At 42.2% G+C, this 26083-nt stretch overlaps 1 protein-coding gene and 1 long non-coding RNA gene across 5 annotated transcripts in view; one reads left to right on the top strand and one right to left on the bottom strand.

Moving 5' to 3' along the window:
* TBC1D30 (TBC1 domain family member 30) overlaps positions 1 to 15669 on the top strand; it is a 55708-nt gene extending 40039 nt beyond the window's left edge. For 2 of the 4 annotated variants that reach the window (XM_057425559.1, XM_057425561.1), the window contains 8 exons: positions 631 to 799; positions 1683 to 1851; positions 4113 to 4218; positions 9738 to 9850; positions 10020 to 10159; positions 11237 to 11443; positions 11648 to 11704; positions 12993 to 15669. In XM_057425559.1, the coding sequence (XP_057281542.1) occupies positions 631 to 799; positions 1683 to 1851; positions 4113 to 4218; positions 9738 to 9850; positions 10020 to 10159; positions 11237 to 11443; positions 11648 to 11704; positions 12993 to 13774 (1743 nt within the window). In that variant the 3' untranslated portion in view covers positions 13775 to 15669. The remainder of the gene's footprint in view (positions 1 to 630; positions 800 to 1682; positions 1852 to 4112; positions 4219 to 9737; positions 9851 to 10019; positions 10160 to 11236; positions 11444 to 11647; positions 11705 to 12992) is intronic. The other 2 variants (XM_057425560.1, XM_057425562.1) reach the window with 1 other exon arrangement.
* LOC130608000 (uncharacterized) overlaps positions 1 to 26083 on the bottom strand; it is a 174851-nt gene that overhangs the window by 60964 nt on the left and 87804 nt on the right. The gene's annotated exons all lie outside the window — the stretch shown is intronic.

Raw genomic sequence — 26083 nt, 5'->3', positions numbered from 1 at the left:
ATACATTACCACCCTTGTAGTTGAACTCTCTCCCTTGAAACAGATGTCTGTTTAAAATCCCTCATGCTGCTTAATTTAGCACCTTTTAGAGTGACAAGATGAAATGCAGCACATGGTAACATATCACAGTAAAATATGTGAAGAATGGTTTTTAAAGAGTAGTGTCTTGTATTTTGGAGAGGGGAAAACAAGATGATCTGAAAGATCAGTCTTCTAGTCATGGCAGTTAACAACCAGAGAAGGGACAGTGGAACTTTCCAGCAATGTGGAGAATCTCATAAACACATAGAGCATCATAAGTGCCAAAAACTGTCTTTGGTTAGACTAATGCTTCCAATTTGAGCATAGCTTTCTATGATGCTAGTTTTCAGTCATTAATGATACTGAACAGCTTCAAGGGCTTGCTTGCACCTTGGCTGCTTGTGGATACCTCGAGTACTTGTGGATGCTTAAAGTTATAATGCTTTCCTCTCATGTAAATGGAGATACCAGAAGCATGTGTTGCCACTGGCTCCAAGCCATTCTTTAGTGAATAGAGAACTTTAAAATTTCTTTTTTTTTTTTCCTGTTATTCCTAGAAAATAACTGGCTCTGTAAGTCCTACATGATAGTATTTAATTTTTCCCACAGATCATGATTTACCTGATTGATAAGGTGCTTCCTGATAGCTATTTTGTCAATAATCTCCGTGCTCTCTCTGTGGATATGGCTGTTTTCCGAGATCTTTTACTAATGAAGCTTCCTGAACTGTCCCAGCACTTAGACACCCTGCAAAGAGCTGCTAACAGAGAAAGTGGAGGTAGGTTCAACAGAAAATGCTATTAAATTCTTTTTGTCATTGTTTAATCTGAGCATTAGTCTGAAAAATCAGTCTTTTAAGTGTTTACATGAGTTTCTTGCTCAGAATATATATATTTAAATTGTTAACACTGGTGATGGTTACCATTATTGATAACCTTTACTCAGGAAAAAATAAAAGGGAAGTAATTTGGTCCCACCACTAAATGCAAACAGAATTGTGTTGATAAGGATATAAAATGTATGGAGTGACAACACTGTAACAGACAGCTTAAGACAAGAGCTACTTTGAAAAGGTTATTTCTTGCTTTAGTTTAAGATACTGGTCCTTCCATTGCTTCTTGTAGTTGTTAGCTTACGTAGCTGCTCTGGGAAGAGTTACAATGTGAGAGCCAATGGTGGCTTGTTAGTATTTCTACACCTAGATGTTTAGTAATACACAGGTACAAAACTCAGAAGTAGGTCTTGGGTTGCTACCTGAAAACTGGCGTTCTGAAGAAATGCAGTGGGTCTGGATTTTCTTGCTCTGTTGCGCTATGAGCTACAAGATTTTGGTTTTGGGGAGGGAAAAGCCATCTTTCTCATATAAGGGAAAAAAAAATGGGGTGGTGTTTTTCAAGACTCCAAAACCAATGCTGCTGCTTAGAGCTTTTTACAGTGCAGTAGAATGAAAGGTGACCAAGTATGTAATTTTTCCATCACTTTTTTTCTCAGCTTGTCTTTGGACAGCTGCAGGCTAAGTAAGTTTTGAGCAATAACAAAGGTATTAGAATGTCTGTTGGGTTTCAGTATGCAGTTTATACTCCTTGTAAGATAACTGTAAATTACAATTACTTCAAGGTTTTTTTGTGGTTTTTTTGTGTTTTGTTTTGTTTTAATTTCAGGAGGCTATGAACCCCCACTTACAAATGTCTTCACAATGCAGTGGTTTCTAACCCTCTTTGCCACTTGCCTGCCTAACCATACAGTTCTGAAGATCTGGGATTCAGTATTCTTTGAAGGTTCTGAAATTATCCTGAGGGTAGCTTTGGCTATCTGGGCAAAGTTAGGAGAGTAAGTGTTCATTTTTACCTGATTTTTCTTTTCAGTATGAGCAATGAATGTAGCTTATGTTGTTCTAAAGAGCACATCTGAATTCTAAACAAGATGTGATCTTTCAGGAGAATGATTCTGCTTTGAAAGAGCTGCACAAAGTGCCTCTGTGGTTTCCCCTACAATTTGTGTGTCTGACATCTTGTCAGAATGGGGATAATAATTAATTGACCCTTGCTACAGGAAATGTCTCCAATTGTTTGTGTTGTCTGTGTGTAATGTCTTCATACTATGCTAAAAGGTTGTTTGGGCTTAACTGGGACACAGACTTCTGAGGGAGCTGGTAAATACTCTGTGGAAAGACAGAGACTTGAGGGTGACTAGCAAATTTAGTTGGGTACCTGAAGCTGGGGATGTTAATTCCCTTATTTTCACATAAGGATTTGAGCCCATTATCTATACCCAAGAAAAGAGTTCAGTGTTACTGAGAGGTTGGTTTAGTGTTACATGGCTCTTTTCTGTTAAGGCCTGCAAACAAGTTTTCCTGCAATTCTCTGCTTTTAAGCACATTCTAGCCAAGTTTCTATTATAGTCCTTCATGGCCTTGGAAACTCACCACGTAGGACAGAACACAAGAGTTGGTCAGCTCTTCCAAACTCCCCTATTGTCATAGCAAATATTTGCATTCCAAAGAGTGCACAGTGCTCCTGGGTAAATGAGTTTTGTCACTGACATCAGTGGGAGGTGTGAGCTCTGACACATTGAGCAGATGTTAGTTCAGCTGGAAACGTTTTTCAGCTGGTGTCAGCAGCTACGTCAGATTTTTCTTGTGGTGCCTATCAACACTCACCTTCCTCTTTATCCTGTGGCTGACTCCCTGGGATTTATGTTCAGCTCTGTCCTTGGAGGTTTCATTTCTCTTTGTCTTCCTGAATAAATTAGCACTGCAGGCCAGTCGCATTGTAAGAAATTTTGTTTTCTATATTTAATTTTTAATCTGAAGAACAATAATTAGAGTAATAATTTCCTAAGAGCTTTATTTGTTCAGTCCATGAACAAAACTTGCATGAATCATTTGCATTAGGATTAAGTTACATGTAGTTTCATTGTGCTTTGTTACTTTGTAACATACCTTTAGATAAAAGGTCCTATTGTACTGGGTCTCTGTGCATTTAGATGTAATGAGTTAAATATTCCAACTCAATAACATGGTAAAAAAGAAAGTCACAGCTTTGAAGATTTCACCATAAAACTTAAACAAAAAATGAAATGTGTTTTATAAAAATTGGAAGAAACAGAGTCAAAAAAACCTCAGAATATGTCCAAAGGAACAAGCTGATCACAGTGCACACGTTATAACTGTTGTCTGTGGGGAATGGGAGAAAATCTGGAAGATTTGGGGTCAGTTAACAGAAAGGGATATTGGTGGGATAACTAGAGATTGAGATGATGAGTCACTAAACTGAACAAGAATTGAAATACAGTAAGTTTGTGATTAATGATATCAAATAAGATGAGGAAGTAGAAGATTGAGCACTGTGTTTTTCTTAGAGAAGATTGTTATTTTGTTCTCTACTAAAAACAGAACAGGGGGAATTTAAAAAAGTGGGGCCTGAAACAAGGATCATGGTCTTATGATCTTCATACTTCTCAAGACTATCCTTCTAGACATGAAAATGGGGTGAGAAGTGCTTTTCCTAAAATATGGGTGGTTGAGTCACGCTTCTGTTTTGAGGGAGACTGAAGGAATGAGGAAGTTAAAAATAGGTGCGGTGGAGAAAGCAGTATGTGGAGGTCATGAAAGACTGAAGGTGTTAAGGAAGGTAAGCAATAACTTTGTGATAATTAGCTACATACCTATCTTTGGTTTACTACTTTCATCATCTTTTTAGCTAAACTCTGTTAAGATTTCAGTATGAGCAATGTGTAAAACTTTCATTGTTGTGAAGAGTTTCATAGTTCAATGGTTGTTCCCTATATTGATTCTCATGTTGTAGAAGTGAAAGGGGCAGAGAGAATAACCTGTCTGGACATGCTTGAATCCTTTATTGTGAACAGTCAGGACAGAAAGTTGTGTTCAGTACATCCTTTTAGTGCGCCAGCATTGCCAATGTGACATGCACAGTTTTATTACCTGGAAGTGTAGGGAGGATTGTAATTTTAAGAATTAAGGTGACTAAAGAAAGCACTTTTTTTAGGATGACAGAAAGTTCAGTTTTGGTTTGAATGTGCACAATCATATGTAAAAGTAAAATAAAAAAACAGTATGTACTTTGATGTAGGCAAATAGAGTGTTGTGAAACTGCAGATGAGTTTTACAGTACCATGGGCAAGCTGACCCAGGAGATGCTGGAAGACAGTCTGATTGACAGCAATGAACTCATGCAGGTGAGTAATTATGATATTATTATTGTTTGTGTTTTCTTTCTATCCTGCAGGTGCTGATTGCTAACAAATGACTTTTTTGTTCAGATACTTTATAAACCTAAACTCTTCCAAAAATAAGAGTTGAGCTAACAGGTTGATGAAACAAATAGGTGACCTGCAGTTAAAGCTAAAAATCTTATTTTATACATGAAGTATAGAGAACCAGTAGGCTTCACTTGATCAAAATTGGTTGTATGTTCACAGCTAAAAGTTCTTTGCGATATAATGCCCAACTGTATTTACACAAGTAAGATGTAGAATCTTTTAGTAGTCATAATTTTTAGGGTGTTCTTTTATTTTATTTCTATGTTTTGGTCATTTTTTACAGCGTGTCTTCTTTGTTCTGCAGACACTGTGGGAGACAAGTTTATCAAAAATATCCTTCATGATTTAAAAACAAAGGTCTTGAACAATCATCAGTGAACTAGAAACAAAGACATTTGTAGATAATTGCAGTCCCTGAATTCTTAAAACATACATCACTGTATGAGAACAAAGATCCTTGAGTTCTGGGAAAGGAAAGAGCCTCAGTGTTGCAGATACAATTTTATTAATTCACATTTATGCTTCTTTTTGTGATGTCCTTGAGGTGTGGTCTAATTAAATGTTTTATAAAGGCCTCACACTGCAGATCTAGAACTTTGCTTTTGATGAGCTATAGCATGGTGATTAGGTGGGTACAGATACAGGGCACGTAATTCACCTGAAATTTTTTATCTGTCTTAGTCAAACTCAGTCTATGAAGTTGCATGAGTTAAACAGTAGTTAGCAGGTGACTTCTGTTACCCATTGTTGGAAGCAAACTGTACTGTCTGGGATGATACACTTCCTTAGTCTGGTAAAGTACTGCTCTGAAGTAAGGGATTAGTTTCAGATTTTTTGTTAGTGGTGGTGTTTTGTCTGTTGAGGGGGCTCTAGGAATGGCAGAGGTGAGCACTGTGCCTTTCTTGTGCTTCAAAACTGGAAAGTCAGCTGGTCAGATGTACTCATGTGCTTTTTAAGTAAGTGTCAAGGTTTCTCACAAGACAGTTCAGATATTGAGGATATGTGAGGAGGGCGGCACAAACTGATGCCTTCTCATATCCATTGTGTTTCAGTTCTGGTCTCCAGGGTAGTACAAAATCAAGGTGTGGCATTTACAACAGAGAATTATACTGGGAAAGCTGAAATTGGCTTTAGTGACTCGGTGTGGATTTCTTATTTTTTTGTTGTGTGTAATAGAAGGTAAGGCATAGGTGACTTGCTGGTTGTAGGGTTGGAAGGTTCTTTGGGTTTTTCAAGGGTTGCAATTGAAAGTATACTAAACTAGCAGTCTTGTGCTTCAGCAAAAAATTAGCACTTGGTGCAAAATATGCATGTATTCATAAGGTACATGTGTATTTTGTGACGCTGAGAGTGAAGATAGGGTAGCATTGGCATTGATATGGAGAACGTGGCAGATGTAATTTTTCTGTGTAGAGAAACAGTGTGTCTGGTTTATGTGGGTCTTGGTTGAAGAAACCATACTACAATTTAGCTAGCATTCTTCACATCAGAGGCAGGCATTGGCTACAGGCTGTCTTTAAGTGGGGAGAATTAGGCACTACAAGAGTTTACCATTAGGATATATGGATGCCACCATGTGTCTGGCTGCTGTGTTTGAGCAACTTTCTCTGAGCTGGAGAAAAAAATAAAGAAATAGGAACTGTTTTTTTTTTATATCGCTTTAGGCTTTTTCAGAGGACTCAGGCAGAGATGAATGTTTAGACTGTTTTGTTTTCAAAATGTTCTTTCCCCTAACCCTCCTCCCCGCCCCCCCCCCCCAGTCAAAATCAGAACGGTGAATTTAAATCTAATACTTTTTACAAGGTGGCTCAAGGATTAGTATCCTACTGTGGGAAAGGATTCATCTCCTTCTCTGCCTTCCCTACATATTTCCATAAAGGTTTCTGGTGGCAGTCATCTCACTTTTCTTTAAACTTGCATGGCATTTACGTTTGCATCTACTGAACTACCTGTCCAAGCTCACTTAAGCCAGTGAAGAGTAACAGGCACACCTCTGCCATTAGAAGACAAATTGTGCTCTAAAAGGCCTGTTTGCTTTGGGAGTTAGAGGAGGGAGGTACAGCTGATCCTTCAGGGGCAAGTGTTGAGAGAGCAGATGTCTAACGTAGACCAGAGAACACTTGTCCTCATTCTCTCCACCAGCATGTATAGTTAGTGCAAGTTTGTCATTAAAAATGTCTCACTCCCATGCTGACAGTACACATACCTAGGAGTGAAGGCTTAAAGCTTTTGAAGGTTTGGTCCTTGCATGCAAGAGTTCTTGCAGTGTTGCGCTAAGGAGAGCATGGAGGAATTGGAGGAGCAAGCAAGCCTGAGGCTTCCTTCTTTTCAAGATTGAACAGTTCAGGTAAATAAAGCATAAGTGCTGCACAAATCAGATGCTAGACTGGGTATGTATTCAGGATGAGAAGTTAAACTAATAGGGTATTCAGTAATGCCATTTTATTGGCCTATTAATGAACTTCGGTTCTTACGTGGAGACAGAAACTCTACGGCAGGTGTCTGCAGATATGCTAAATGCTGTGTGCTAGATTGAGTACATGCTTTCATGCGTTCTCAGAAAGCAAGTGCTTTTATAAGCAGCTAAATTAATTCCGTTTGTATGCCTAGAAACGTTGCAGCATAGAGGAGGTGAGATACAAACAGGAAAAGGAAAGGCATCCCTGTGTTTACTGTGGTGAAGGAAAGCAGGGGTTAATCCCTCCTTATCTCTTTTTTACCCTGACTTGATATTCATTGTTAATGTTCTACTTGAGTAGCACTTTCTGTTTTCTTTTGGGTTTGTTTTTGCTTTTGCACTTTGTTTTCTTAGTGAAAGTGAACAGAGAGAAGAGCTTTAAACAAGTGTGGTGTGGCTCTTGAGCTAAATGTGTTTGAGCTGTTGGCAAAACTTCTTACATCTTTTGGAAGCCACAGCCCATACCTTTTGTATGGTGTTCTGCTGGGGGTGTAGATGGCTTTGAGTTTTTAGGGTAAGGCAAAGGCTTGATAAATGCTACTGTTTTAAGATGAGAGTTTTATTCCTTGTCTTTTTTCTTGTTCCCAGAATCTGTCCCTTATGGCCATAAATAACATACGTAAGTTTGTCTGCATCCTGCTTCATATGTGTAGGCTGTTTCCCTCTGGTGCAGTTTCACCAGAATTAACCAAATGACATCCAAGGCTGTGTACAAACTAGGAACAGGATGCTTTGACTCTGAAGCATTGCTCAGAGTCAGGAGCTCACAGGTGTTGATTGACAGTGCTTTTTAATTTTCAGTGGAACTTGCATCAGCATAAAACTTGTTTGTGGATCTCAGCCAGGTGGCAAGTGAGGCTTCCATTTATAATCTGATAACAAGCAATTAAGCTAAAAATGTATATGCTAAATAGAAGAAATTGCACAGCATCTGAAAGAGGCACAGATTGGAGACAGGCAAAAGCTAAGAGCATAATCTAAAACAGTAGGTGCAAGGAGTAAACGGATGACTCTGAGTCGGCTGTTTCACTTGAAGGGTAACTCACATATGGAACGAGTTACCTGAAAAGGCTGTTGACATAAAGAGTAGAAATAAATTCCAGACAAACCTCCTTCTCTGTGAAGGGAGAGAGTTTAGACATATGGGGAGAAAAAAAACTAGGAAAGTGTGAAGGAGATCAAACAAACAGGCAGACATGTTGGGCCGGAGGTAGGTCTTTCTCCAGATCATAAAATTCCTTTGTCTGGTAGACTGCCGGGATATTGCTGTTCAGGCCCTAGAGAATATCTGTCTTTCACAGTAGCATTGTAGTTTAATGGAGTGGCAGGGCTTCAGCTTATGCTCTGGGTTTTTGTAGGCATCCTCCTTGCCTTAGAGTCTGTGCGTGGCTCAAACTGTAAAAGCATTTTCATACAGAAGCCTGTTGAACTGCACCATTGTTGCCCTATGTCTGATCCAGCCAGGACTGTCTTTCTTGCTCCTTACAGCTCACATAATTGCCATTAGTGAAACATTTTTTCTTCTTCTTCTTTGAGGAAAGATCTAGTACTAAAATCATGTTTGTAGGCAAGGCATGGTTCAAGAGCAGGTTATGTAGAAGATGTTAAATCCCTTTAATCTTAACTGAGGCCATTTGCCTTCAGATGAAAATGTCACTGACTTAACAGCACAGGGGAAAAAAACAGAAGTGACTTCTGTTGTAGCTACTCAGAATTCTTTATGTTGCTGTATTTCAGAAGACATTTGATTTTCAAGATGGGGAAAAGCTATAATATCTGAGAAACGATGAGAAATTATATTTTGCCTATTTTTTTTCTTTTTACTACTGACATTGAGACTCCCAATGAATCGTGTCAGTTATTTGAAAGTGTTGAATAGCTGAAAGTGTACAAAAGCAGGGGAAAAAACAGTCAACGAAGAAACAAATCAGCAGTGATATTGCAATGAATATGACGTGCCTTTATGCCAGGTTGGCTGGTGACACACATTATGTTATTACAAAATGGCTTAAAGCAAAAATAGTACTGAAAGCAAATGCATTTGCAACATTTATCTTTGCGTATTGAAGTAAATAAAATGTATTGGAGTTTTTTATGGCCTTGTTTTAAGTTCTAGGGACTATAGTACTTTTTTTTGATGAAACAGGAGACTTTATATGGTGCTTAGGGACAGGGTTTAGTGGCAAACTTGGCACTGTTAGTTTTACAGTCGGAAACAATCTTTCGCAACCTAAATGATTCTGTGATTTGATGTTGGGTTCAGAGAGGTTCCTTTGTTCACCATAGAACTAATTTCTTTAAAAAACCCACCCCAGCCTCCCCCCCCCCCAAAAAAAAAATCTCAACCCAACCCAAACCTTCCCTCCTTCCCCTTCCCCCAGACAAAAAGCAGAAACTGAGAGGAGAAAAGTTAGTTGGATAATGTTGGGTACTTCCTCTTCGGCCATAATTTTTGTGTTGAAGTGATTTCATTCACATAAGCTCTTGAGGCTGCTCAGGTGAAGTAATGGATCTGTTAACAGTCCACATCAAGTGAGGACCTGCTCCTTCCTATCTGTGCTAGCATCAATACCTTGTGGAATACTTGAGCAGAAATGTAGGTCTTCTGGAAGATCCCCAAAACCTCAGTGATGCCTAAAACATCATGATGCATTCATGTAAGCAAAATCGTAATTGGAGGAAGAGGGTTTCCGGTGTGCTGGCAAGGGAAGGATTGACAATGATTATTAAATAAATATTGGAGTTGAAAAGGACCCTCACATCTCATGTTATCGGTTCAATTTTAATTTTTTTTTCCCTCTGGATTTTTCTAGTGTGTCAGCCTGTATTTTTCTCACAGGAAATACTGACTGAACCGTAGAACTAGGCCATTTCTATTGTCTTCTGGCACGTGAGAATGTGTAGCCTTTAATCTTGCGGAACTGGGAAAGTCTGTTCATAAAAAAATCTTTAAACCTGCTTTTTTTTTTTCCCCTAGACTGTTTATACCATGGCTCAGTTTCCCTTCCCACAACTGGCAGAATTAAGGGAGAAATACACGTACAACATTACTCCTTTCCCTGCAACAGTAAAATCAACTTCGCTTTCAGGGTAAGTTATGCACTGTTAATGGCATATGGGGTTACTGTTTACCCTACACAGATAGTGAAAAGGCACTTGGCATCCTTCTTTCTATGCCCCTAAAGAAGATAAAGAAGTTTGGTAATGATCATATTTAAGAATGTCTCTTTCTTACTTCTCTAATGTTCTCAATTGACAGAAGGCTAGGCAGAACCAGAGACAGTGATGAGGAGAATGACCTAGATGATGAGGACTCAATCGCCAATGCAATTGGCTGTCTTGGACCATTAAGTGGTTTTTTGGCACCAGAGCTCCAAAAATACCAAAAACAGGTGAAAGGTAAAAGTGCTTTTGTTCCTTCTGGAAAACATAGTTAAAGCTGCATCACTGCAGAAAAATCATCTGTAGCTTCCTCTGTGAAAGCTGCTATGGAAATTGTATTTTATATTCACCTAGAGATTACAGTAGGTAGCAAGTGACTTGCACTGGATCAACAGTGATTTTTATGATGTCCCATGAGAGGCCATAGTTGTTTATCCCCAGTCCACCCCCATCTTCTCTTCCCCAAAACCTCAGACTGATGTAGCAGTCACTGTAACCTGATTAGACATCATCATTCCTGCGGCTTGGTTTTGTTGAGACCTATAAGCTGCAGCTTTCCTCTCGATAGCTGTGGTGTTTGGTTTTCCCTTCCCAAGGGACTGTAAGTCTCTACCTGCTGCTTCAAGCTAGCACTTAGAACATCAAGCTGCTGTTGCAAATTAAGCCAAAGACAAATAAACATCCCTTGGAAAAGAATTATCCCTTTGACCCTGGAGTGCTAAGTTCGTGGTGCGTCAGAAACAGCTGTGAAAATAAATTGCACTGCTACTGTGGATCAGACACCTCTCAAGTTGCCTGATCCTCAGCTGCTTTGTGCCCATCCTTTTTGTTGCTCACTAGCAGCTTTCTCCCTGGGGTGCTATAAATGTTTCTTGATGCTTCTTACTGGTACCATTAAGTTGGCTGTTTAATCTCATGCCTGCTTGACTGTAATGTGTTGTATCACTTGTATTGTTAGCCTCCTATTTGACCAACTGAATGTCTTTAATAATTGCTTTGTGCATTACTTTAGTGATGGCTTGATGTACTTTTGGTTAATTGAAGAACTGGGCTTAGAACTTTGCATTGCTATGTTAATTTATTTCTATACTCTTAAAACTCCCCTCAAACCCTTGCTATTCTTAAGCAGTAATAGTATTTCTTATTATAAACAGTGCAGCTTTGTTTAATATGCGTATTATAATAAATTTTTAATTAAAGACTACAGTTAAATAAGATTATATGAATCAGACATAGACTTCCCTTGTAGATAATCTGTGAAACTCTTGAGTATGCCAATTTACTCATCATCCTGGCTTTATTCCCACTGTGCAGATCAGAATGAAGAACAAAGTCTTGGTTCCAGTAACATAGCAGAATTAAGTCCAGGAGCAATAGACTCTTGCCAAAGCGAATATCATGCTGCTTTTAACAGCATGATGATGGAGCGTATGACCACCGATATAAATGCGCTGAAAAAGCAATATTCCAGGATAAAGAAGAAGCAGCAACAGCAGGTTCACCATGTGTATATCAGAGCAGGTAACATATTAAAACATGCTTCGTTTATTGATTTATTACAATCTAACTTCATCATAGGAGGCAAGGCAAATAACATTCTTTCATGTTTAACTAAACAGAAAAGGATAAATACATGGAATAGATAACACAGCAGTAGGATAGCAGGTACCACTTTGTACACACAGACTGAAATGAGAAGATGATGTTTTTCTCTTCTTTTGTCAGGATCTGAAGATGATGACCCTGGGATTTTTTTAAGTCCCAGGGACCAGCTGAACAATGGTATTTAAAAGTGTCTTTGCTATCTTGGTGAATTGCGTTGATCTCTCTGATTAAAAACTAAATCTTTGGCATTCTTGGAGTTGACATACTGATGCACTGAGAAAAGGGAAATTAAGAGATGAGTATGCTTCAGACCAAGTGGCAAGTAGATTTCTAGCTGTTCCAAATGATCCTAACTCCTCTGAGTTCATCTGGGCATGGCAAATTACACAACTGAAGAACTGGTTTAGGTGTTCCACTGTGACTGACAGTTTACCTAGCCATAATGATAGTGCTGTGAGGATTGACCTGGACATCAGTCCATTATTTAGCCATCCATGTTATGGAGTCCATTTCCCCAGTTGGCAAACCCAACAATGCAAGGTTAGCATGAACAGCACAACTGAAGGTTTTAGTGGGTGTGCAAGCTGAACACAGCTCACCCCACTCATTCCTCCCTACTTAAGTGTCATCTTTCTAAGTTAGCATTGAACCATGCAGATGGGTCACTGTGGAGAATTTTTATTGCTCTTCTGGGTTGTCTGAACTTGTCCTAACAGGAGCATTTGAATACATAGAGCTGCAATTTTTCAGTAATACTCACATCAAATATAAGTTTTTTTTTTTTTAAAGAATTTGCTTGAATAAGATTGTAGCCAGCAGAAACAGTGCAAACAGTAAAATGTTGATTCCCAAGGATTGCCAATCCTTACCCCTGAACACAAACCTTTCTAATCTTGCTAACCATGATGTGGGGCTGGGTTTGTGGTTTAATCAAACTGTCATCTGATTACTTAATTCTGAGTCTACTGCTTTGGCTTAATAAGAGGACATACTAGAGAAGAGTTGTTGTGGTTTTTCCATTAAAAATACGTTGGTTCATTCACCAGTCAAACAAGCCTCATGGAGAGGGTGATTTGACTGACCTTTTACAGGGACTGAATTGCCTGTCATGGTTGGAAGAGAAATGAACGAGAGGGGAAAGATCAGAAGCCAATATTAATGTTAAACTATCAGGACAGTGAAGTTCTAAAAATTGAGACTCTATTTTCATTATGATTTATTTTCATGATATTCCTGGCTCAGAACTTAACCCATAGGTAAGAAGAAGCAGGGAGCGGGGACAAGAAATCTTTATTGTTGAAGTAGCAGCTTGTTTAACTCCAAGGTGTAAGAGAATTCTTTTTTAATAGTGGTCAGTTCTTTATTATCCCTCAAGAAAGGCATCAAATTTGGTGGTGGATCCTTAGAACATTAATTTGTTTTGTTCTTTAACAATACTGTGTTTCTTTTGAACACTTTCTTTCAGACAAAGGGCCGGTTACCAGCCTCCTCCCTTCTCAGGTAAACCATTCCCCAGTGATAAACCACCTCCTTTTAGGAAAGAAGATGAAGTTGAATAACAAGTCTCTCAAAAATGCTGTTATTCACATCCCAAGTCATGCTACAGGGAAGATGTCTCCCATTCCCCAAGAAGATCTTAAAACAAAACTGAACTCTCCGTGGCGCACTCATATACGAGTGCATCGGAAGAATATTGCTAGGGGCAAAGGCCAGCTGGGCTATGGAGATACCATAGGACTAATAGATGAGCAGAGCGAGAGCTGTAAAACAAATAGTCCTGGTCCAAAGGAGGAGAATTCCAAACATTCTGACTTTGGAGAAGGAGAAGGAGGTGGTTTGGATGACAGGACTACTCGAAAAGCTGACCGGCAGTCATCTGAGCCAGTCTCTACAGACAGCAGTACAAACATATCAATGGTTCAGCTAAAACTAGAAGCACTGGAACTTGCCTCAGATAACAAAACTAATGCTGAGTCAACATCCCGTCAGTCCAGCCAGCCATGCTTATCAGAGTCCTCCCGTTCATCCAGTGACTCTGGAAACTTGGCTAAATCTCCCCACCCTGGGAACCCAAAGCCACAAGTCTTCAGTCCTTTTCCAAGCGTCAAGCCTCTTCGAAAGTCAGCTACAGCCAGGAATTTAGGGCTGTATGGCCCCACTGAAAGAACACCAACTGTCCACTTCCCACAAATGAGCAGAAGTTTCAATAAGTCTGCCAGTGGCAACAGTGGGACCAGGAAACGATGATGTACTTACCTGGCACTTTCTATTTCTGACAGCAATGAAGAATTTGTATTGCCTTTTTTTTGTATGTGTGTGTGTATGTGTGTCCTAGAGAATGTCTAATCTCTAATGAGGTAGTAGGGACAGAAGTGGTTACCAGACGTATAAATATGTGTCTTTAGAAATTGTGTTCCCGTGTTGTTATGGGATAGATTAGTGAAGATGCACTCTGGCACCCTGTTGTCAATTCTGATGGTTCTGTGGTAAAATAAACATTGATTTGCAGTGTGAAGGAAATTACACCGTTTCTTAAATCTAGCTCAGACATAAAATCACCAGCTGCCTTTAACCCCTCAGCCCCCCATGGTTACCTCCTGTCTCTTTTAAAGCTTGAAGGACAAATTTTCTGGTGCAGCAAACAGTTAATAACAGTTTTTATGACTGTTATACAGCTTCCCCATTAGACCTCATCATCGTGCTCTGTGAGTAGCTGGAGAAGCCATAACTAACAGAAGCACAAGCAGCTCTAAGGGTCAAAATTATCACCTTTTGTCCAACATTAACACTTACCTACTGGGCCATCCGTCTTCAGACATTCTTGAGCGGCATTTTGTGCTTCACTTCCCACAGCAGTCCTTCTAATACAATCAGCAAGCATGAGAATAGCAGACATGAGTCCACCCACAACACTGGTTTGCTCCTTTTCTGTTACATATGTACATACATGCATTTCTGTTACTGCTGTAGAGTTGCAGCACTGCAAAACTGGAAATTAGGTACAACTATATGTGTAGTTGTATGAATATTATGGCACATCTTGTCTTCAGTGGATTTAAAAGCTATTATCTATATTATAGACTTGTGATTAAATATTTTTTATCTTAGCAGTAGATAAAATATATGAATGTTCCAAAGTAGTTTAGGGTTTTAAATTACATGAACAGAGTTGATTAGATACTTAGGGTGCCACTTACCATTAAAAGCCAACATATCAGCCACTATGTAAAGTGGGATGGACCCATAGGACTGCCATGGGCTTCCATGGCTCGGGTCTTTTTTGGTGTAAAAGAGCAATGGCAAAGTGATAAGCTGAGTATTTACCTCAAAATTAAAAAGCAAAGATGGTGAGTAACATAAGAACAAGTATATATTTTTTTCTATATATGCTACAAAGAAGGCAGAGAAACTAAATGTGGATAATTCAGCTTCAAGGTTGCAAAATCAAGCACTCAGACTCCAAGAAGTTTAGGTTGCTCTTAAGACATAAGCTCTTAATACCGCTCTGATGAATTGTATGTGTTGACTGTACTTCATTACATTATTGCTTCCAGGTTTCCCATGACATCAAAGTGCCATTATTTAAACTGGAGTAAAAAAAAAAAAAAATGATAAATCAGCCCCATTGTATGTACTGTCTTACTTCCTCTTAAAATTCTTTGTTAAATTTGCAAATTAATATATCATTGTCTATTTATTAATGTATGCCATAACCTATAGGTTGTGATACCAATTTCACTGTATACCATAACTTCTAAGCTGTAAAATATACCCTATTTATTGTGGTAGGGACAGTTTTATTTTGTTGTTGTTTTATACAATTGTATGCATATAAAATAACACACAAGTATGAACACTATAAACCAGATGTAGATCTGATCTTGCCCCTGCCTTATTTTCAGGTTACAGTAAGTATTGTCACTAATGATTATTTATAGTGCTAAGTGAATTTAAAATAATGTAGGATTTAGTCACTGATCACTGACTGTATGAGAATTGTTTCTGCCTTGATTTAGAAGTGGACTTCTCAGAATTCTGCTGTGAATCATTCTCCCCAATTTTTCTTAGCTTCAGTGTATCACGTGGCTGTATGCTGAACCAGTGAAAATAAAAGGACTGTGATTCTGCAAAACCTGCTGAAACGTTGCAAATAAGTGCATGAATTTTCAACACATTACGATGTGATTAAGCAATGGAAAATCTGCAAGCTTTGCATGGATATTGGGATATTGGTCTAGGAAAAGAAGTGCTAATGGAGTACTAATTCTAACAATTCAAACCTAATCAGTAATTGACAAGCATGCTCTGAGGGTCTTGTACCATGCTTGGACTGTTAAGATTGAGGTGAAGGAATCATAGCAACTCAATGTGTGTTTTGATGATGTTTGCTGCAGGAAATGAATCTTAAGTACTGCTAGATGAGAAAATTGAATGTTGTTTCATCTGTTCAGTACCTCAGAGGATATTCACTCTCCACCTGAAATTTGCCTGTTGAACATACAGCAAAAGCATCTTCATCCCCTGATACTGAGGTGAAACATTAAGATGAGGTCCAGAGAACTCCAGAGAATTTTCTGGTTATTCTTCCCTAAAGAATCCCTTCAGCAAACGAGGTCTGGTTATGCAGCTGTGCTTGGAAGAGTGGCATTACAGCACTGAGAACACTGGGAAGTTTGATGGTGGGAATCTGCCCTATAAACCTCTGCGTTTTGTTCTCCTTAAAGCCTCCTTGTCTAGTACATGCTCTCTTCCATGCAACTAAATGGCTTTTTTGCTTGCTGGGGTTGTTTTAAACTCCTCAAGTCTTCTTTTTTGAGAGAGTATTTTATTAGGATCAGATTGACTTTTGTTTCTGAGGATGTGTTTCACCAACGTCAAATGGAAGCTCTCTAGAGATGAGTATTTGCTTCTGTTTTGAGGGCCCTTATAGTCCTGCAAGTAGAAGCAGATCCAAAGCTCTTCTGAGATTGCTCAAAATTGCCTATACTTTGGGTGTATAAATAGAAGATGGTAGAAATCAATTTTTCAGAGTTTCAAGCAGCAAACAGTTGTTTTCATCCACAACAGCAGCTAGGGAAAATACAATTTTGTATACCTAACAAAAATCCTACCAGAATCTATTAAAAAAGAATGTGAGTGGTTGCTAGAAGGGCAACAAAATGTTACTTCAAGCAAAATTAAAATGCAGCCTTTTTCACCGATATTTCCAATTCAGGTAGAAGTTCATGTTCCAAATCCAAGAGACTTAAAATTTTTTTCAAACCTCCACAGCATCTATTTTAAATCAAGTGCAATTGTTCATACAGAAATAATTGCTCATACAGAAATAAGGTGAGTGGTTTCACTGTTCTGTAGTTTCCTTGATCTTCTTGCAGTGAGTTACCCAGAGCCGGTCCACAGGCTCCCTGGCTGAGTGGCAGGGAGCCAATGTCATCATCTGACACCAGCTCCACTGCAGCATGAAGAGACAAAAATTAATCCTAATGGATGCCTGTCCTTGTCCATACTTTGTTGCTCCAGTTTTACTTGCTTTCTGTTGGTAGAAGATTCATCAGAGGCAGGGGGTTGTCATGGAGCCCTGCCGGGGATTTGAGATGTGCAGTTGTCTCAGGTGAGCCCCTTCAGCCCATGTGTCATCACTCAGCAGGGACTGCTGGGGTGACCAGTTTCTCTGACAGCTGAAAACTTCTATGTTTGGACACCTCTGCAAGGGTGACAGCATCCTTGGGAAGGGGTGCATCCAGCACACTGCAGGGAAGTGCATCTGCGAAGGATATCTCCTGCACATCCTTTACCAAAGACCCTTCAGGGCTTGCACAAGATGTCTTTGACTGACTTGAGGCATTTAAGATGATCGAGGAAACAAGTGGTTTGCAGTGTAAGACCAGGTCAGGGTGGCCGATGCTCAGGCCCAGCTCCCCCAGCCTGCAGGATGCTGTTTCAGCTGTGCTTTGTCCTACAAGCAGCATGCCATGCTCACTGGTTTACCGCAGGTTTAGGAAGAACCACAAATGTTTCCAAGTTGCCTTCTGATAAAACTGCACCAAACCAGGCTGGTTTACCACAAATAAGCAGGCAGGAGTGGTGGTGGCATGGGAAGCAATGGGTGCATGTGGATGGAGAGGTTGGGAGGAGGGCAGGAGCAACCCATCCAGGCAAAAGGTGCAAGAAGTTCTGAGGGAAAGCAAATTCCTCAGTGCCTGTGCTGCTTTTTAGATTGATGGCTTATAAACAAGAAATCAAAGGATCAGATCCATGACATGCCGCTCCCTGCCGATTCTTCATGTGTTCAGAGTGATGATGGACTTGCCTGATGCCACCGAGGAGCCACATCCCGTTGTCCACTCAGTGAGGCATCAAAAAGGGAGCAACGTTCAAATGTTCATCCAGGGTAAACCCTGTGCTGTCACTACCGGCACACCTGACTTCTGGCCTGTGCCCCGAGCCAGTTCTGTGGAGAGGGTGTAGCTGTGATGGATGATAGTGCCCCAAACTAGCATGTGTGCTAACTGACAGCCGTGCCAGGCCACTGCTGGGTGGATGTGGCTGTGCTATCTGCAGCTCCGCAGCATGGACCTGGCTTGCTAGCTCAGCCCCAAGGCTTGTAGGCCTGGGTTTGCTCAGAGCGTGGCTTGTGCCCAGGATCTAGTGGGTGTGCGCACCACTCAGCTTCAGCAGCCCTTGGGTGTAATCCTCTGCGCCTGGCTCAGCAGCAGCAGCAGCCCTGCTGGTCTGGCAGAAAGGGCTGCAGCACGATGTGTTGCTCACTCTCTCCTTCTCTGAAGAAAGTGTTTGGTTTTTCATAGTCACTTGTTGGTTTTCTGGTGTTTTGTAATTGTTGGTGACATTGGGAGATCTTTCGAGGAGTGGCTGGCTTTCTGTGTACTGGAATAGCAGAGATAGTCATGCTTTCTGCATCACAGCACTCAATAGTTTTTGCAACTGTTCCTCTCTATGTTGGCTTATGCTTTTCTTCCATGAACTGACACAGGGTGCCCAGAGAAGCTGTGGCTGCCCCATTCCTGGCAGTGTTCAAGGCCAGGCTGGGTGTGGCTTGGAGCAACCTGGTCTAGCGGCATGGGGGTTGGAACTAGATGATCTTTAGGGTATCTTCCAACCCAAACCATTCTATGAACTTCCAACCCCTACTAGGTTCATTGACTGTGCGTTTGATGAGAGTTTTCAGGAAGATAAGGATAGCCATGCTGGTCAGCTTAGCCCAGCATCTTTTCTCTGACCACTAATGGTTGGAAACACCTAAGAAAGGAGTCCTGTAGGAATATGGTGCATCCAGGGGTAGTCATCTGATTTCATCTGGGTTGTGCACATCACATAGAGGTGAGGTGGATGGCCAGGCCAGCAGCGTGTCGATCTGGGCAGCTGCCTGCACAGCAGGGACACAAAGAGTGGCTCAGCAGCAGAATTTCCTCCTTCACATGAAAAGAATAATAATAATGGAGACATGGTCAGGACTGGAAAGAATAATAAACGCTAGAAAATGTGGGCCTGAAACGGTAGCTACGGCTGTGATTCCTGCGGCGTGCTGGTTTGCCTCTGTGGACTCTGCTTGCACTTCAAGCTGCATGGTGGTTCCTCCTGTCCAGGGTGACAGAACTCCCTTGCCAGGGAGACACCACAGGACTGGCCTGGAGGGATCCTCTGCAGGGGCAGGAGGTGGGAACAGGCTGGAAAGCCTCCCAGGCCCTCAGAGATTCAGACATGGCTGGAAACACAGGTCCAGCTCTTCAAACAGCCTTGTGTGAATAACTCCTGCGCTGCAGGCACACACGTACCTTTGCTTTCTCTTCCTGATAGCTCCACTGCCTTCTCCAAATGACACACAGGTACAGACACCAGCCTACAGTCCAGGCAGGAGCAAGTCCGTGCAGGTACACCACAAGGACACCTGTGGAGGGATAGGGTTTGACCAGCACAAAAGAAGCAAGTTTATTCTTAGGAAAAGTGGGCAACAACCATCCAGTATAGGTGTAGGAGTCCAGTGTTAAAACTTTGACTTGTGTCTTGACTTCAGTCAGTCAGTCACATGTGCTCAGGGAAAGGGGAGCTGAGCAAAGCCTTAGGAAGCGTGGACTCCAGGCACCAAAAGTGGTGTCAGAAATCATACAGTTGTTCTACAACTGGGGTTTATAACTGCAGCTTTCCTTACTCCTAATGACATCTCTTCATAAACTGACTCTCCTTCTCTACTTTTTCTTTTTTATAAAAGGCATCAATCTGATTTATCTGCACCAAAATCCAGCTGTATTAGACATCATGCCCTTTTGAACTCCAGATTACTGTGTATGTGTATTACTGCGTATGTGAATGACAAGTTTTTATAGTGTTTCCCTTGCACTGGTAAACTTTTCACCCAGCTGCAACAATACTGCTCACTGTCTGGTCCCCAGTGCTCTTGGAGAAGGGGCCTTTCTCCAGAGTGAACAGAAGGACTATTGCCTGCTTGGCAGAGGGACAGATGACTTAGTGTTGGCTGACGCGTTCTCCATCCCCACCAGCCAGCGCTGAGTCACTGGTTTCCATCCAGACTGGAACGTGTTTGTTCTGCTCCTGCCGAAGGGATGCTGCCCCACACCGCTGCTGAACCTCCCAGCCAGGGTGACCGAGAGAGCGTTTGTGGGGGATTTCACTGCTGCAGTTTGCCGGACAGGAGAACACCTGACCACGAACATGCGATGTTTCTAACTGCTAGGGGTTAGACCAGCTTTGCACCATCAGAACCACCAGCAGCAAAGCGCTGTGTCTGTCCCCCGGCCTCAGCCTGCGCCGTGTCTTTGTGTGTTCAATCCGTGGTGATCTTCTAGGCGCGGTCACTAGATGCCAGTGGTGCTCCATGCGAGCACAGCTGCGCTGTAGTTCGCGCGAAAGGAAAACGGGCATAGTTGGGAGTTTCCAGGAGTTTTTATCATTTTCAACCGGTGTGGAGCAGCTTCCAGGCCAGTCGTCTTTGACTGCACATTGCAGCCTCTCTGCTCTCTTTGTCCCCTCAGTGGACTTGCTAACCTGGAGAAATGATCCCGTGGTACAGAGGCAGCCCAGCTGTGTATCTTCGGAAACAGTGCCCGTAGCAGTACACAAAACCACTCTAAAGGCTCTTAATTTTCTTTCTGGAGGATGAGCCGGCAAACAGAATTGAGGTGTCAGGCAGGGGAAGGAAGCTTGCTGGATTCGCTGGGTGTCTTGTGGAGACATGGTTTGTCTTAAGATGGGTCAGCAATGACAATCAGATAACACTGCTGGTCAGGAGTCAGCTGAGCTATTTCTATCAGAGATACTGGAGCTGAGCTGTTCTGTGCTGAAGGTTGAAAGAAAATAAAAACCTTTTTGTGCAACCTCTATGAAAACAGAACATAGCTAATATAACTAATGAGTGCCTCCTCCCAGGTACTTGCCAGCTCACTGTGCTGCCTTGGACACTATGGAACCCATGAGTTTTCCCAGCTTGTGGAGTTTAAAATAAAAACATGTTCAGGTCTCTTACATGTGGATCCGGTGCCTTGAAGAATTACTTGTCTCCACTGAGAGCTGGAATTTGCAGTCCACCTCAGTCCTCAGCAATCAGTACTGACTTGAGAAATGGGTTCATGTGAACCTCATGAGGTTCAACAAGGCCAAGTGCAGAGCCTTCCACCTGTGGTGGAATAACTTCCAGTATTGATACAGCCTGGGAATGAAGGGATTGAAGGAAGGAATTGGGTGTACTGGTGCATGCAATGCTGGGCATGATCCAGCAGTGTGTGCTTGCAGCCCAGAAAGCCAACAGTATCCTGGGCTGCATCCAAAGAAGCATGATCAAGGGAGGTGATTCTCCCCCTCCACTCTGCTGTAGTGACACCTCGCATGGAGCACTGTGTTCAGCTCTGGCGTCCCCAACATAAGAGGGACATGGAGCTGTTGGAACAAGTCCCGAGGAGGCCATGATGATCATCAGGGGACTGGAGCACCTCTCCTATGAAGACAGGCTGAGACAGCTGGGTTGTTCAGTCTGGAGAAGAGAAGGCTCTGGGGAGAGCTTAGAGGAGCCTTACAGTACCTACAGGGGCTACAGGAAATCTGGAGAGGGACTTTTTGCAAGGGCCTCTAGGAGGAATGGCTTCAAACTGAAAGAGGAGAGATTTAGACACAGATACAAGGAAGAAATGTTTTGCAGCGAGGGTGGTGGAACACTGTCACAGGTTGCCCAGACAGATGGCAGATGCTCTGAAAACATTCAAGGGCAGGTTGGATGGGCTTGAGCAATCTGATCTGTTTGAAGTTGTCCCTGTTTGTTGTAAGAGGGTTGGAACTAGAAAACCTTTATAGGCCCCTTCCAACCTAAACCATTCTATGAACTCCCAAGTCCATGCGTGCCACAGACACAGCCACTGCCAGCACCCTAGCAAAATGAGATGACCCTTAAATTCACAGTTGAGTTTTTCAGGAGTGTGCTCTGCAAACCTTCGTGACCAGACACATGCAATGGCAACAGGCTTGGCGCAGCCCAACTGAATGTGCTCCAGGTGGTTTACTGTCAGGAAAAAAACACTGGCTGAATGCAGGTCACATTGAAAAAAACAACCATCCTAGATCCGTTTGAGGACTTATGCTCTTAAAACAGGACCAAGGTGCTATTAATACGCTTAAAAAGGGACAGCTTAAAAATGCTCAGCTACTGCACAGCATCAGAGGCTGTTGGAGCTCTTTAAGATTTCCCTGTTTGGCTCCAGCACTCCCAGAGCACCTAGAGCTCTGCCTTTGCTTATGTCATCTCTGTGTCATAGAATCATAGAATCACAGAATAGTTAGAGTTGGAAAGGACCTTAAGATCATCAAGTTCCAACCCCCTGCTGTGGGCAGGGACACCTTAAGCTAAATCATATCACCCAAGGCCTCATCCAACCTGACCACTGCCAGGGATGGAGCATTTACAACCTCCCTGGGCAACCCATTCCGGTGCCTCACCACCCTAACAGGAAAGAATTTCCTCCTTATATTCAACCTAAACTTCCCCTGTTTAAGTTTTAACCTGTTACCCCTTGTCCTATCACTACAGTCCCTAATGAAGAGTCCCTCCCCAGCATCCCTATAGCCCCCCTTCAGATACTGGAAGGCTGCTATGAGGTGTCCACTCAGCCTTCTCTTCTCCAGGCTGAACAGCCCCAACTTTCTCAGCCTGTCTTCATACAGGAGGTGCTCCAGTCCCCTGATCATCCTCGTGGCCTCCTCTGGACTTGTTCCAACAGTTCCATGTCCTTTTTATGTTGAGGACACCAGAACTGTACACAATGCTCCAGGCGAGGTCTCACGAGAGCAGAGCAGAGGGGCAGGATCACCTCCATGACCTGCTGGTCACGCTCCTTTTGATGCAGCCCAGGATACGGTTGCTTTCTGGGCTGCGAGCGCACACTGAAGCCGGCTCATGTTCATTTTCTCATCAACCAACACCCCCAAGTCCTTCTCCACAGGGCTGCTCTGAATCTCTTCTCTGCCCAACCTGTAGCTGTGCCTGGGATTGCTCCCACCCAGGTGTAGGACCTTGCACTTGGCATGGTTAAACTTCATGAGGTTGGCATCAGCCCACCTCACGAGCGTGTCAAGGTCCCTCTGGATGGCATTCCTTCCCTCCAGCGTATCAACCGAACCACACAGCTTGGTGTCATCAGCAAACTTGCTGAGGGCACACTCAATCCCACTGTCCATGTCAGCGACAAAGATGTTGAACAAGACCGGTCCCAACACCGATCCCTGAGGGACACCACTCGTGTCATTGGCTAATCCACATGTAAGCAAAAGTGCGGTCAAATCAAACTGAAAAACTGGCTCTAACTAACTCTTGAGATTTGGCTGGCACACCTAGAGCTGCTGCTTGCCATTCAATAATGAATTTCAGCACAGGATACATCCTGATGAGCCTGGGCAGAACCAGAAATGGACTGACTTTAGTCGTTAAATCAAGATGCCCCTAAAGAGAGTGTGGTCGTTTGTAGCTCTGACCAAGTGTGACTAGTTCAACAACATCTGGGGACATTCAACAGCTGGTTGCGTTTCAAGATATGCTTCAAAAAAGAGGCACAACTTTTATCCTCCTAATTTGTTTTTTGCCCTGTTCTCTGGCCAGGGATGTCCATGCCCACAATCCTTGAGCCTGAACAGTTACAATCACTATTCCCCTACAGCTGTATTCACTGTTGAGTGTTGCCAGTTATAGGGTACATGGGGCATTTTCTGTGTCTCCTATTGATGTGGCAACAACGCAGATGCAAAGTCAAGTTCCAGAACCTGGGGACATGGTGCTGTGCTATCTACACAGGGTGGATGGGTTTCATTCTGTGGGCTCTGGCTTCCTGAAGTGCAAAAGGAAGAAGGAAAAATCACCTCTTCCAAAGTACAGGTGATAGTCTTGTTTAAAATACAGCTGTAGGTGGGTCTTTGCATCCACTGGAAATGCTGCAACTCATGAAGAGTGGAAAAACGGTCCTAGAGATCTGGTAGGTCAGGGATGAGGGAGCCCTGGGCCCCAGCAGCTGTGTCTGGTTAGATTTTACATTATGCAGTGATTATGCAGAAAGAGGATGGAGCCCTCTGCAGGGAATAATCTCAACCTGAGGCTTATTTCTTTAGATTAATGAAAAAAGGTTAAAAGATACCAATGGCATAATTTAAATATACATTCTATGGTAAGGATAAGCCATAGTAAATCTCCTGTGTCATTTCCTAACTTGCTTCTCTGTTTCTATTTGCCGGTGAGTACAGAAATGAGACCTGGGCATCTTTGGCTAATGGAAAGACTGACTGTACTTTGAGCTGAAGTGGTTGCTGATTCTGAGATGGGGCTTGGGAAGGATAGCATGGATAGATAAGAGGGGAAGTATGAAAGAGGTTATTTTTTTCTAGTCTATGTTTTGAACATTCAGATTTGTGTATACATTTTTCCTTGAAGGCCACGCAGTGCATCAGGCCTTTAGCTGTTTTATTCATTACCTTACAGGTATTACCAATCCGTATGGTGATCACTGACTGCTATTAAAGTAATAATAAGCTTGCTCTAACCATTCCCTTCTCAATGTATGAAGTGAGGACACCTCAAACAGCAGCCTGCAGAGAAAGTGATGGTCTCTGGTCTCTGAAGCCCTGATGGTATGTCAGAGGGAGCAGAGCGCCACGAACACATGCAAGGTTGGTATTTGCTGAAGTTCACCATCAGGAAAACAGTGAATAGGAAGCCTCCCTCTCATAGTGAACCTGTAACTACACCGTTTGCACAGACAGGTGAATTTAACTTCTTTTTACCATGTTCACCTGCTAGCAGGTTACTGTGCAGTGTCACTGGTGCTATCGATCCCATAAGCTGTTGTTGGTCTCCAGGAAAGGAAGTGCATCATGGGCAAATGTTTGGGCTCTGCCTGCCTGATCTTGTCTCCCTGCCTCCCTTTTCCCTTTCTTCTTTCATCACTAAATAAATGAAGAATGTTTTCTAGAGCTGGTAAAAAATACCTGCACAGTGGTACCTGACTTGGGTGTAAGGCTTCATTTATCCACTTTTCCTCTTCATATTTACTTCTTCTTACTCTTGCACAAGATCTGTGATGTGTCTTCAGGCTTCCAGGGAAATTATGGGAAGAGCTGAATGATTTTTTTTGCTGTTCCAGTACACTACAGGGACCTGAGTGCACCATCTGATGAACAAGGCCATATCTGACACCTACACTCCTGTTGTGAACCAGCCACAACTTTCCCTGTGCTACAAACTCTCCCAGTTAGACTTTGACTCAGTGGGGATTTCTCTGGTCTCTTTTTTGGAGGTTTATCTGCTAATATCAAGCTATACTGAAAAAAAAACCCTCCAACCCATCCTTCAGTTTTCTTTACAAAGCTAAAGGGGAACACTGTTTCTAGCTCTCTCAGATTTGAGGAGGTTTTTGGCAAAAGTTTGGCTATCAGAGGGGAAAAAGTTACCCCAAGGTTATCCCTGTTTTGAATATGGATGCTTCTGGAGGCTCAATATGTGATTCCTTAGCATTTTGACACGAAAAACAATGCTGTCCTTCAGAATAGAGAGACTAATGGTTATTCAAATTCACAGCAGCAAATAAATTACCTGCCTCGACAAGGTAAGTTTCCTCAGAGTAAGATGGGTCAGAAACTGCAGAAGCTTAAAGGAAGGTGGGAGCAAGGCTTAGGCCTGGGAAGGTTTGAGATGAGCATGGTTTTTCTCTTCCCTTTCTGTACAACGACATGTGCTCTGCCTCTCTTTCTTAGGAAACAGGTAAAGCCTGTATCCAAGACTATTTTGGCACTCGCTGGCATCACTCCAGTAAAACACAAGTCATATGAGGGAATTATTATACAGCTAACACTGACTGCATGATAAAATCACTCACTGTCAAGTGTATTGCACTGCTACTAGCTCACTGCTGCTCAGAGAAGATGAAGGCACTGGGACTTTGCTCGTTATTGACATAGTCAAAACTGACTATGTGAATAGTGAGTGAAATACGGTTTTTCTTCTTTCAGAGGTGTGTTCTGCTCTTGAGGTCCTGTTGGAGAGTACGGAAGGCT

This window comes from Pezoporus wallicus, unplaced genomic scaffold, assembly GCF_028554395.1.
Source record: "Pezoporus wallicus isolate ANWC-B61680 ecotype Strahan unplaced genomic scaffold, APGP_CSIRO_Pwel_v1 contig_4722, whole genome shotgun sequence".
NCBI lineage: Eukaryota > Metazoa > Chordata > Aves > Psittaciformes > Psittacidae > Pezoporus > Pezoporus wallicus.
The sequence above is the reverse complement of the archived record's forward strand: the minus strand, read 5'-3'. Positions and strand labels throughout refer to the sequence as shown.